General features: G+C 40.7%; 1 protein-coding gene across 2 annotated transcripts in view; it reads right to left on the reverse strand.

The window, feature by feature from the left end:
* Positions 1-766: 766 nt before the first annotated feature.
* Positions 767-12,834, reverse strand: part of RBL10 (RHOMBOID-like protein 10) — a 58,436-nt gene continuing 46,368 nt past the window's right edge. For both annotated transcript variants that reach the window (XM_087662754.1, XM_087662753.1), the window contains 2 exons: positions 1,593-1,634; positions 767-1,509 (listed from right to left, as the gene is read on the reverse strand). In XM_087662754.1, the coding sequence (XP_087518880.1) occupies positions 1,360-1,509; positions 1,593-1,634 (192 nt within the window). In that variant the 3' untranslated portion in view covers positions 767-1,359. The remainder of the gene's footprint in view (positions 1,510-1,592; positions 1,635-12,834) is intronic.

Here is a 12,834-nt window from a genome sequence, read left to right on the forward strand (position 1 = left end):
GAGATTTGAGATCAAAGCCATACACCAACCTAAGGTGCAAGGATATCCCTTATATAAAGATTATGATCCATCCACCCACCCCTTTTATTGCTACATCAACATTGTATTGTTCATCACTTTGTACTTTACTTTGCACAAATATCAAATTTTACACTTTGTATGCTACTCTTTGATACCAATGATTACTACACATTGTACACGGTTCTCATAGGCCATTTTCAACCTCCGTAGACATATATATATCTCCATTGGCTTACACCAAAATTTTGTCTATTGAATTTTAACAAGAAGATGGGATGTCTTAACTTGCACATATGTATTGGTTTACACCAAAATTTTATCTATTGAATTTTAACAAAAAGATAAAATGCATTATCTTACATTTCGAATGTTTTGCATCATACCACCTACATTGTAGCATGGAATTGGAATTGATAAGGAAGAACAATTGTTCACTTCATTAATCATAGGTTGTTTGTTTTGCAAGGTCAATCCTTAACTCCCATTAAGTCATGGTAGTGCAAAACACACATGCCTTTGTATGATGGGTTTTGATTGTTAGTCCCCATCGAATCATAGTTGTTGTGTCCAAAACAAAGTTTTCCAATTTATACACGTTATTAATTCCCGAGTTCAAAATAAATGGAAGGCCTTGCCACCTTTCTAAGTGGATCCCCTACCCTGACTTGGTGATGATTATTAATGTTGTGCACTAATGTTAAAGAAGATATCAACCACATTCAATCGGTCCTTTTTGCTAACCAAATTTAGAACACAATCTTTTAACTTTATAACAACCTTCGTTCAGAATCCAGATATAGTTTGTGATTATATCACCTTATTTTGTCTCTTAGTAGTTACCACCTTGTCTTTTTAGCCCTACAGACTGGATAAGAAAGGTCTTGACGTCTTCACCAGATTTTTTGGCCACATTCAAGAAATTGCAAGAGAATAATACAGTCACAAGAGAATTACAGTAGATAGTTTTGTTGATTACAAATACATTGCTAGCAATAGCTGCATTGTAATATGGCACATATCTGCCTGCATTGCTTCACTTGATGCACGACATGTGATACAGGCCAACAGACTCTGCAACTATGGCACCAGACTTGCTGAGGATTATTGTGATAATCAAGCCTTTTACAGCTTATTCGAATATGCATTTATGTGCATGCCTTGCTCTTTAATCTGCCTTTCCAAAGTGATGCTTTCCCTTTCCAATGGAGGTGGAACATCTCATTAGAACACACGCTTTATTCTGTAAAACCACATATCAGGAGCAATTGCACCCTCAAAATATCGGTTTTCTATCAGCACCCATTAGGAAAATGGTGAACTCGTTTGCTGCAGTAAGAATCAAGAAAGCCTCCTCCTAGCATCAGGTAGTAAATAGGAGATGGGAGGTCGATCCACAAGAACCATCTTCTTCTCTCCCGGAATGCGCATATAAGCAAAGGCAGGGCCCAAGATCCAAGATATTGCAGCTCCTCCAATCAACCCTCCTAGCTGCAAAATCTTAAAGTTAGCAATTCAGTGCACCCACCTCAGAATGAATGTCAGCAAATAGGGAACACAGTGAAAGAGCTTACATGGCCCCAATTATCAATATTACTTGTAGCAAGTCCTAAAACCTGCATTCAGCACAGCCAAGCAGATGCATCATGAACAAACACAATGAAGCTGGAAAAAGTATTGTTATATTGGCATGGTAGGTATTTTACATTATTTTTCATGGTGGTAAGAGTACATAGGCGTCTTTTACTTAACTAACAGGGATAATAAAACACTTGCAGGCAAGAATTTTGGTTTCCTTCTAAACCAAATATTATTTTCAGCAACGTGCGAAAAACCTCTTGTAAAGTTCCTTCTCTTCTTAGCTTTGGCATTCTATAAGCACAAGCAACTGGAAACCACGAAAATGCTAGAGTGCAAAACAAAAGAGGAAACACAAACATGAAGAGAGAAGGGAAGAGAAAGACTGCAATGAAGGAAGAAAATGGACAGAGCAAATCTGCACCGACTCTGAAAGAAAGCTGAATACAATGAGGACTAATCAATCCCTGCATGCAACCCAAGATGTTAGTCAGGAAACCAGATCAGGCCAATGATGGAAGGCAGCACCAGAAGACAGAGAGTCCCGGATGTCAGTGTGCTGAAACCTGCAGAGGAAGACCTGTGAGTGACCAGCCAACTGAGGGAGGGGGAGGTCAGGTATAAATAGGCAGAAATGCCAAAAACTGGCTGACCTGGTCAGACAGAAGCAGTAAATGCTGGCCAACAGCAATAAAATAATGGGGAAAACATTGTCACCCTCATAAATGCTGGTCAACTCATCTTGTGTGATGTGAACACAATCAAAAATCACTAAAAACGAAATGCAGGCTGGAAATAAACCTCAGCCAATGTGAATGCGCCTAAAACCAGACTAAAAAAGAAATGCATGCTCTAGAAAAAGCTGTCTCCTCCATCAAAACACATAACAAACAAAATGTTAGAGCTCATAATGCCCCCCTCTGACTCAAATTGGGGCTGACAAGCAAGAGATAACTGTCACACCCTCTGAGATCTTGGATGTGGTTGAAGGCCAAAGAAGACAGAATGGATCCAAGGGTAGCTAAAGAAATGCCAAAGCACAAGAAGTCCATTGATGAAGAAACAAAAGGGGCTAGGGAATCCACAGCTGCATCGCCAATATCATCCCCCTTTGAAAGGGATGGGGGATATGAGGGAATCACTGAGATGGTGGAAAATGGGATTGAACTTGTGGAATAGATGGTGCACAATTAGGAAGGAGTGTGGCTATAGAAATCTGCCTCAGAGAGCCTTACACAATGAAAGGGGAATGGAGTATATATAGCCCCCTCTCCTGCCAACCTATCACAAGAGTGGCTCCTGTGGAAAAATCCTTAATAAAGAAAGCTTGCTCAATGAAGACGCGGGTCTCCAATCTAGGAAGGCCATAAACTGAAAGAAGATATAAGCTAAGTCTGGAACATGTAGGCATAGTTGATAACATATGTCTCATACTTCCATGCGTGTACGGATATGAAAGCATGATTGAAGTATGATTCAGACCCTTGGGCTAAATCATACGTTGCTCTAAATTTTTTCTTAAAAGACTAGAAAAATATGAATGATAAGTTAAACCTTAATATGAATTGTAGACATTTCAAAAAAGTTTACACTTTGGAAAACAAGTATAAAAGACATTGAAGTTTCACAAGGGGACTATGAATTTTGAGATTATAATCAGCCCACAAAGATCACAAAATGTCATGACTCATTGACTCATAAATTATAATCAGCCCACTAAGATCACAAAATACCATGACTCATAATACATCATAGTACTCTAGACTCTATAGAGGCCACTCAAGAGACTGAAGACACAAGGTCAAGACTCCGAATTGTAGACTTGCTATGGCATATGCTACTCAAGTCGACTCATGAATCATTTTCTTCTCGAGCATCATCATCCTCATTCTCATCCTCCACCTCATCCTGTGGCACACTAGAGGTACCAGCACTTGATACATCTATTGTCATAGGAGCTGAATTCTCATCATCTTCCTCTCATTCCCTACAAAGCAAGCAGCCTTTCATCATCCTTTCCTTGTTTAGCATTTCCAAGGTCGCTTCTATCTTCTCAAATCCTCTTTCTTTCAACTTGCTTATGAAACGCAAATTGGTATGTATAAGAACAAGCTTCTATGTATTCTTTGGCTTAGGCTTGTTCCTTTTCTTTGTATGAATGAGAGAAAAAGCGCTCCAATTTCTCTCACATGGTGAAGCACAAGTGCCTTGAGACAATATCCTAAGTCCCAAGCACTGTAAATTTGGTGTCTCTCCCCCAACTTGATGCATCCTCTTCTCATCCTTTGCAATAGGACGTGCAAATGCACCTGGCTTAGACTTATACTTATCCAGTTTATCATATAACTCCCCTTGAGCACTTACATCATACTTTGAAACACATTCAACTACATCCATCCAACCCTTACTCACCTCTCTGTCACTATTAGGATTCTTTGCTCTCTAAACAGGATGGAGTACGAAAGCAGCAGCATGCAATGGAGAGTGCATCATGTTCCATCAGTCTACACAAAGTGCCTTGACTTGTTGTAGCTTGGAAGCATTAAAAACCTCAAGACTTTCAATCTTTTCTATCATGCGATCAGTGAACTCATACACCAACCCCATAGTGGTACCCTCTCTATCAGCAAGACACAAAATCTTCAAAATTAGAGCACATAGCTTCACAATCATCTTGGCATTGGCCCAAAATGAAGAACCCAAGACAATAGATGAAACCTTGGCACTTTTGCTCACTTTCTTTCTACAATACTCATCACTAACGACCATGTGGTGCAATCCATTGAAGACTCTCATCCAACATGTTTGCCAAAATGATAAACATATATGCAAACCGAGTTTGTGATGGTTTAAGCAATTCTTTTGAGTTGAACTTTCTATACAAAGCAAGGACTGTATTTTTTCGTGTGACAAATGTCACAACCTGCACAGCTTCTTCCAAAATAGGCTTTCCCAAGAAAGTTCTCCAATATCCTCAAACAACAAATCAAGGCAATGGCATGTGTAATGGGTGTAAAAAAATGGTTGGCCACTCTTGCTCAACCAAGTGACCAGCACGAACACAATTGGCTGCATTATCCATGCACACTTGGACCATTTTGAGGCCCCACTTCAAGAATGGCACTCCTAAGAATTTCAAAGATATATTCTCCTAACTTATACTCACCACTTGTATCAACTGATCACAAGAATGTCGAACCAAACATGCATGAAACCATTATATTGATAATGGGTCGACGACATGCATCAGATCATCTATCACAAACAATTCTACAGCCATATCTTTTACATTTCTCTCTGAGATCAAACAAATCTCTTTGCACACATTTGACCTCATCATCCAATTCTTTAGTGTGCAAGTGATGGTATGAAGGGCCTTTGAAGCATGGGCCAACATTTCCAATTGCCTTCACCATGTCATGAAAGTAAGGACTCCTCGCCTTCCAATGAGGAATATACTCTGCATAAAAGAACCAATTAAGGACAATTGATGCCTCTTTTCTTGCTTGTATGTCCCAACTTTGAAACAGAGGGCCTTCCCTAGCATTAGCTTTGTGCTTTTTAGGCATCATTCCATGGGCATCACTAGCTTGAGAGGAAGAAGCAACCGCATTGGCACTAGCACTTCCTGATGCATCTCCTAAATCAAAAACCTTTGCATCCAATGCATCCTATGAACTCATGGGAACACCTACATGCAATCTACGAACTACATCTTCTACATCTTGGGGTGCACTAGAGCATTTATCAACCCCAAATCCCTTCAGCCCCAAGATGTGGGCTATTTGCATTGCATAATATGCTGTCCATTCTTCAATTTCTGCAATTCAGTCACAATTTGCCATTCTTTTCCTTGCTTTCGAACCATGCTGACTTGGAAAACTGAGATCAGAGAGAGAGAGGATGGGGCTGAATACTCAGCAGCAAGCACGCTGCAGTCTACACACGCTGCTCTCTTGTGAAGCTGAATTTCTGCATACACTCATGAAGCTGAATTTCTGCACACACTGATTAGTGAAGTCTGAATATTGCTGGTTGCACATGTGCAGGGTGAGAGCTGACTACACAGGCTGCACATGCAGAAAAAACACACAGAACTCGGGCGAAAACTGCCACAAACAGGGCACTAGGAAGAAATTGTCAAATAGGGGCAGTCGTATCAAAAAAAATTTAATGTGAAAAAAATGTCAAGTATGAAATGGCATATCATACGTTTTCATACTTAGGCGTCTAGTATGACGATTCATACGCATCTAAATCCAACTAAGCATGTAGGACCTCTACAATGGAGCTCAATGGACAATCAAACAATAGAGACAAGGTACCAACACCACTAACAGGCTCAAATGAGATGTCACCAATAGTGATTGTACCCTCAAATGGACGAAGATCCTGCAACAAATCTCCTCAAGGAGTCTATTAACTCAGAGCACCATTGTCAATAAGCCAAGGCCTCTCTAAAGATGAGGCAGTCGTTGAAGTCAGCTCCTCCATCTCATGGATATGAAGGAAATTGAATTCATAAGTAACAGCTGGTGTAGAGAAAGAGGAAGGCTATGATGATTTAGCGCCATCCTTTGCTCCCAGACAAAGATGAGTTACTTCTTCCAACACTTCTCCTTGGGACGAGTGCACTTCCCACAATATGGGCATTTAGGTTTCTTGAAATCTATGTTAGAACCTAAGGAAGACTCCAAGTGGTGAACCTACTTCTTCTTGTTTTTGGCCTTCTTGTCCTTCTTGTTGGCCCCTCCCAAACCTATAGTAGAAGCTTTGGTAAAGCCACATCCACTAGCTTCAATCTCCTTAAGATGCTCTTCATGCTCCAAAACAAGCAGTGCTAACTCCTCCCAAAGAAGAGTCTCCTATACCTTGGAGGTCAAAATGCTAGTGTAGTAAACATCATACTTGGGAGATGGTAGATGAGTAAAAAGAATCATTACCATATCCTCTAAAAATATCATCTGACCTAGGGATGCAAGCTCATCTTGCATGTCCTCCATTTGGTTGATGTGATCCTGCATAGAAGGGGAATCATCAAATGAGTGCATTTAAAGTTTCTTCCCTAGGATGATGTAGTAGGTAAAGGTCTTTTGGTGATAGAGAAAAGCTAACTTTATCCACACTTCCGCTGCGGTCCAAAGTATGCACACATGGACAAGGACAGAATCATGTAAGCTCATGAAAAGGAAAGACCGGGCTCTAGATTTAAGCCCATCCCATAGAACGGCTTAGTCCGTCGTACCACCAATATGGGGATTTCCCATTGGATGAGAGACAAGGATGGTAACAAAATCCCAAAGATCAAAGTTTTCAAGGATACACTCCACTTTGCATGACCAAAGGGAGTAGTTGGAACCATCAAGTTGATCTTCTATGGGTAGGAAAGGAAGCATGGGCACTTGAACAAGGGGTGCCATCATGGCAATACAAGGGCCAAGGGTACGGGCCTTGTGCTAAATATGAGAGAAGCAAGGAGAGGTGAAGGGGACTCCAATCTACTCAACCTAACAGAGGAAAGAGCAAGGGTCCGAGTGTTGATCTTCGTGTCGCTCTTTGCTACGGTTTAACTAGTGTGACTATCTATCAAGAGAACAGAAAACTCTTCTTTCAAAGTGTCAAAAGCATCAGTAGTAATCCATCTTCGAAAACCTACAAACACAATAGAAAAATATGTGTTTTGGTGTCAGGATGCCTGAATAGAAGGAAAATAACCTACAACCTTGCAAAAGGAACTTGTAATTGGCCGCACACTTCGGAGACGGCCCCAACAATGCAAAAAATCTACATTCTTCATGATAGATCTGCTCCAAACAGCAAGCTAAGTGTAGACTTCTCTTTGTAGAACCTCGGAGTCCTCAGTTTTGTGATCATACCACGTGACAGTGTGCAATAGAAGAGGAAACACGAAAAAGGAGAGAGAAGGGAGGAGAAAGACTGCAATGAAAGAAGAGAATGGAAGGAGAAAATATGCATTGAACTCTAAGAGAAAGCTGAATACAATGAGAACTGATCAATCCCTACACACAGCCCAAGGCATCAATGAGGACACTAGATCAGGCCAATGATGGGAGGAAGTGCCGAAAGGAGTCTTGGATGTCGGAGTGTGCAGAAACTTACGAAGGAAAACCTTTGAATCACCAGCCAACTGAGGGAGATTAGCTATAAATAGGTAGAAATGCCAAAACTGGCCGACCTAGTCAAACAGGAGCAATGAATGCCAATTGATAGCAATAAAATAATGGGAAAATGTTGTCACCATCACAAATTCTGGTCGCCTCATCCTCTGTGGGGTGAACATAGTCAAAAACCATTGAAAAAGAAATGCAAGCTAGAAATAATCCTCAATCAATGTGAACACACCTAAAACCCGACTAAAAAAGAAATGCATGCTCTAGAAAGACCTGCCTCCGTCAAAACGCATGACACACTAAATGTTAGAGCTCCTAATGTCCCCATCTAACTTAGATCAAGGCTCACAAGCAAGAGATGACTATGCATGACACACATGATTGCTAACAAAAAAACCCATGGAGTCTTGGGTATCCTCAAGTTTTAATCCTTTGATAAAGTGCTCTCTTCAAAACCGCTAAATATCTTTCTTGTGTTCTCCAAATGTATCTAAGCTGCATCTTTGAAAAGATACCCTTTTTTATGGTCAAATGTTCAATTGAGTGCTTCCTACTGATTGCAAATATATTTACAATCCTTGGTAAGAAACTGCGTGCTCCTTGAATGCTTATGATGTATTTGGAGTTGTATCATTCAACATGTCTAAGGGCCTTCATTTTGGACTGTTTTGTACACCTTACCAAATGAGAATTAAGTATTTGAGTGGATTGCAGCTCATCTAGAGCAAGGCAACCTGGCTACTTCAATACAATATACATGTCCGTTGCTTAGTTTCTATGTGTTCTTCTTTAAGTTCTTCCTTGATAAGGAAGTCACTTATGAAAACATCTGTAGCTTTAACCACTTGTGTAGATTTTTGGGAGTGCTTTCTGGTGACTTTTACAAACACAATACTAGTCTTATTAAAGAAAAACCATTTTTACAAATGCATTCTTGACATAAAAGGCCTTGTACAGTAGTAAAAATTAGCATATTTTTGAGCCTGCCCATTCTAAAGAACGTATCCGAAAGCCATAAAGATTTATCAGGATAAAAACCCAGTGGACAGAGGAATTCTGATAAGCAAAATGCCTTGAATTCCTAGCCTTCCACAATGATTGTAAGACTGGAATCCTAATGATTTCAACACCCAATTTCCAGCTATCAGGGAGGATCCTCATATAACCAAACATACAAATCCTGATGGCAGAAAACCTATTATTTTCCACATTAGTCTTTTGATTACCCAAATTGGCCGTGCAGCACATCACCCAAAGAAGAGATGGCTAGATCTTCTCCGCAATTACAAAGTCCTGATCAATGGCATCTTTGCCTGCAGGCTTTTCCCAGTGTTAAAAGACCCCCAATTGCACTCTCCAGGCAAATACTCGTTCAAAAGTAATATAAGCTTCCATATATCCATCCCTACCTGTAGAATCCAATCTTCTTCCAGATTCATACTCATAAGAAGATCATTCTCTCTATAATTCTTCTGAATTAATAAACTACCTCTTCACAAAAGATACTGTCAAAGCTGCTTGAGACTTTTTCTCCTAAAACCTCCAATAGGTCCAATTATTGCTTTTCTCCTCATTAGCATTGCTCTCAACTGAAAAACACTTGCACTGAATAACTGACCAAGCCTGCTTACAATTTCTAAAGGATGCTCCATTATTCCTTTCACACTTGAACAGAAGATTGTGGAAGTCATCTGAGTCCATCCATTGATCAATCTGAAATATCTGGCCCTATACAAAGCCCAAGTTTTCATTCTCAGCATTTGGACAAAAGTGGAGAGAAGAACCAGGACCAAATCAAAGTCTCCTGAAGGGAGACTTAAGCCCCAGATTTCATGCATATGGTGCTGGAAGAAAATAAAGTCTTACATAAATCCCCAACAAAACCTGATTGTTTATATTTCCAAAAACGCTTGAAACTGATCAAATCCTAGCCAGGACACAGCCAACAATTCAATCTGCAAGAATTTAACCTGTCATCTATCCTCCACTGGATGCCAATTGACCTTCTGAAGGACAGCCTCTCTCTCTCTCTTTTTTCATGAATAAGTGTATATTAATGTATGGAAATACTTACATTCTTCAGGCCAACCAAACAGAAATAGAAACAACTGTAATGAAGCCATCAGTCTATCAGAACAACCTACTACATGCAAATCTTGTGAATCACAAGCCAAGTAAAAAAGGCTACTGAAACATAGCAAAAAAATCGTGCAGACTACATGCAAGGACAGGTCTGCTGAAAATCCAGCCAAGAAGCAGCCATATCAGGGAAGACCATATCTGCTGAAATCATAGAAGAGATCTGCCATAGGAGTAATCCTCAAACACACGGGCTACATGACCATGGATACCTGAGAAAAATAAAAAATAAAGGCATTACGGGTATGCCAAATGTACTAGAGAGCTGTCCATCTAAGAAAGTGGAAGAGTCAAGGATGATCCGATTGCAAAGCAGATGAGGAAAGCATCTTGCCTGATAGCCAAGAATAGATGGGCATTTGCTGCCTAGTCACTGAGGTCCATACTCCAAATTCGTTTCACCAGAGGGCAAGAAATGAAGAGATGAATCAATGTCTCATCACTAGTGGTGCAAAAGATACAATGTCCCCATGAGATTTTGAGGGCTCGTAGGAGATCCCCAGTAGGAAGACCATTGATAAGTAGCTTCCATACAAAAACTTTCCCTTCGTAAGGAGTCTTGGACCTCCATATTTGAAGAAATCTGTCCCACCACTTTTTTCTGCTATCTTGAGCATGCTAGACTTTATTGGCTTTCTCAATAACCCATCACTTGTCCTCTACCATCTTATGGTAGATCTAATTGGCCGGCCCTTTTAAAAATCATCAGGCTTCACAAACATCCAATCCTACCAAGGTGAAGTAGACTGAAAAGCAAGCAATGGATTATGGCTCTGAAGCCGATTCTGTAGGGTCGACCAGATCTGGCTATAGCCTCTAGAGTCTAGGCACCCAAAAGTATTGGCATACGCCATTTTAAGAATAAAGACATGACTACCCAAGAATGACAGCATCCCATACTGTTTGCAGCCCCAATCTAGCCATCTGATTAAATTTCTCTCGCTGGAATTCTTTATCTGGGCAATCAAGCAGCCTAGAAGTGGCCAACACTTCTACATGTAACGAACTTGCTCCTTTCAAAGATCACAAGGATGCCAAATTAAAAACTGAAGGTCTTGCCAAGAGGCAATCAGATGGGTTAGCAGAAAAGGTTGTGACGTTTTAAGAAGTCATGTAGAATTCACCACATGCCACCAAGATGCCTGGATGACCATGCGACCATGGGAGATGCTAGTCTCCTCGATAAATAATTTTGCAACATCAGTTCAAGGATGACTCTACAAACAAAGGGCTTGCAAGAGTGCCATTCTCAAAGCCTTCATATAAAGATTAACATCCAATGGAAAAGCTCCTCCCAAACGTTTTGGAGTAGTAATATGTTGCCAAGATATCCATACTTGACCGAAATGATTGTCTTTCAGTTTCCATAGCATAAACCGGATGGGTTGCACCAATTCCAAAAGAGGCTTCTCTCTCTCTCTCTCTCTCTCTCATTTGTCTAACGGGAATGGGATCATTCCCTTTCAAACTACAACCTTAATCTGGAGCCTTAGGCCAACTCCACCATCCCATCAGGTTCTCTCTCTCTCTCTCTCTCTCTCTCTCTCTCTCTCTCTCTCTCTCTCTCTCTCTCTCTTTCGTGAAGACAATTGAATTAAGTAGACAATATTTACATCAAACCATCAGGTCAAACATTCTCTCTATATCTCTCTCACTCTCTCTCTATCTAATATTTACATCAGGCCTGCAGGCTCTCAAAACAACCAGAACAACGTATACATGAACAACACTAATAAATCACATAGAAGGAACAATTGAAGTAGAGCAAACAATCGCCACTAGGGAGCAGTAATATCCGGAAGAACCAGGTTAGCAAACATCATAGAAGAGATTTGCCATAACACTAATCCATGCACACAGGCCACATGCCCATGGATGCCCAAAGCTGAATCAAAAATAAAGGCATCACGAGTACACCATATATGCCACAGGGCTGTCCATCTAAGGAAATGGAATAGACAAGAACAATCTGAACTTGAAGAGGACATAGAGGACAAATTTCCCATAATCCAAGAACGAACTCGTATGCGGTGCTGAGTCACCAAGGACCACACACGGGAAATGAAATTCTAGATCTGTCACGCAACAGGGCAAGAGACAAAGATGTGAAGCAATGTCTCATCACATGTAGTACAGAAAACACGACGACCTGCAAAGATCTTTCGGGCACGGAATACTTCTCCCGTTGGAAGACCCTCAATGAGCAACCTCCACATGAACACTTTTCCCTAATACAAAACCTTAGACTTCCAAAGCTGGATAAATCTTTCCCGCCACTTCTTTTTGCTATCCCTAAGATGCCATAACTTATTGACTTTCCCCGTGACCGATCTCTTAGCTTCCACCATCTAATGATATATCCGATTAGCCAACCTTTTCTCCAAATCATCAAGAAGCACAAAGATCCAGTCACGCCATGGATCCAATGGCTGTAATGCAGGCAAAGGAGAGGACCTCTAAAGACTGTGTATGGATGACCAAATATCCCTGTATCCACGAGGCACCCTAAAGTACTGACGAATACACCTAAAAGAATAAAGGCGGGGCTGCCTAGGAATAACTCCATCACAGATAGTCTTCAACCCCAACCTAGCCATCCGATTAAACTTGTCTTGCTGCAAATCTTTTTGTGGCCAATCCAACGACCTTGAGGAAGCCAACATTTCTCCTTGCAACAAATTTTCCTCCTTGCGAATATCTAGAGGACACCAAACTGCAAAACGAAGCATCTCCTGCCATGAAGCAATCAAATAAGAAAGGAGAAAAGATTGGGAGACCTTTATAGGCCTCGTAGAATTAAGCGTGTGCCACCAGGAAGCATGAATAACCTTGCTACCATGAGAGATGCCAGTTTTTTCTATGAAGAATTTGGCAATATTTGACCAAGGATGACACTGAATACATAGACTCTGCAAACTAGATAGCCTCAAAGCAGCCATGTGCAAATTAACATCCAACAAAACTGCAC

The sequence above is a fragment of the Lygodium microphyllum genome, chromosome 22, assembly GCF_053477565.2.
Source record: "Lygodium microphyllum isolate KBCC chromosome 22, Lygodium_microphyllum_v1.1.10, whole genome shotgun sequence".
Lineage (NCBI taxonomy): Eukaryota > Viridiplantae > Streptophyta > Polypodiopsida > Schizaeales > Lygodiaceae > Lygodium > Lygodium microphyllum.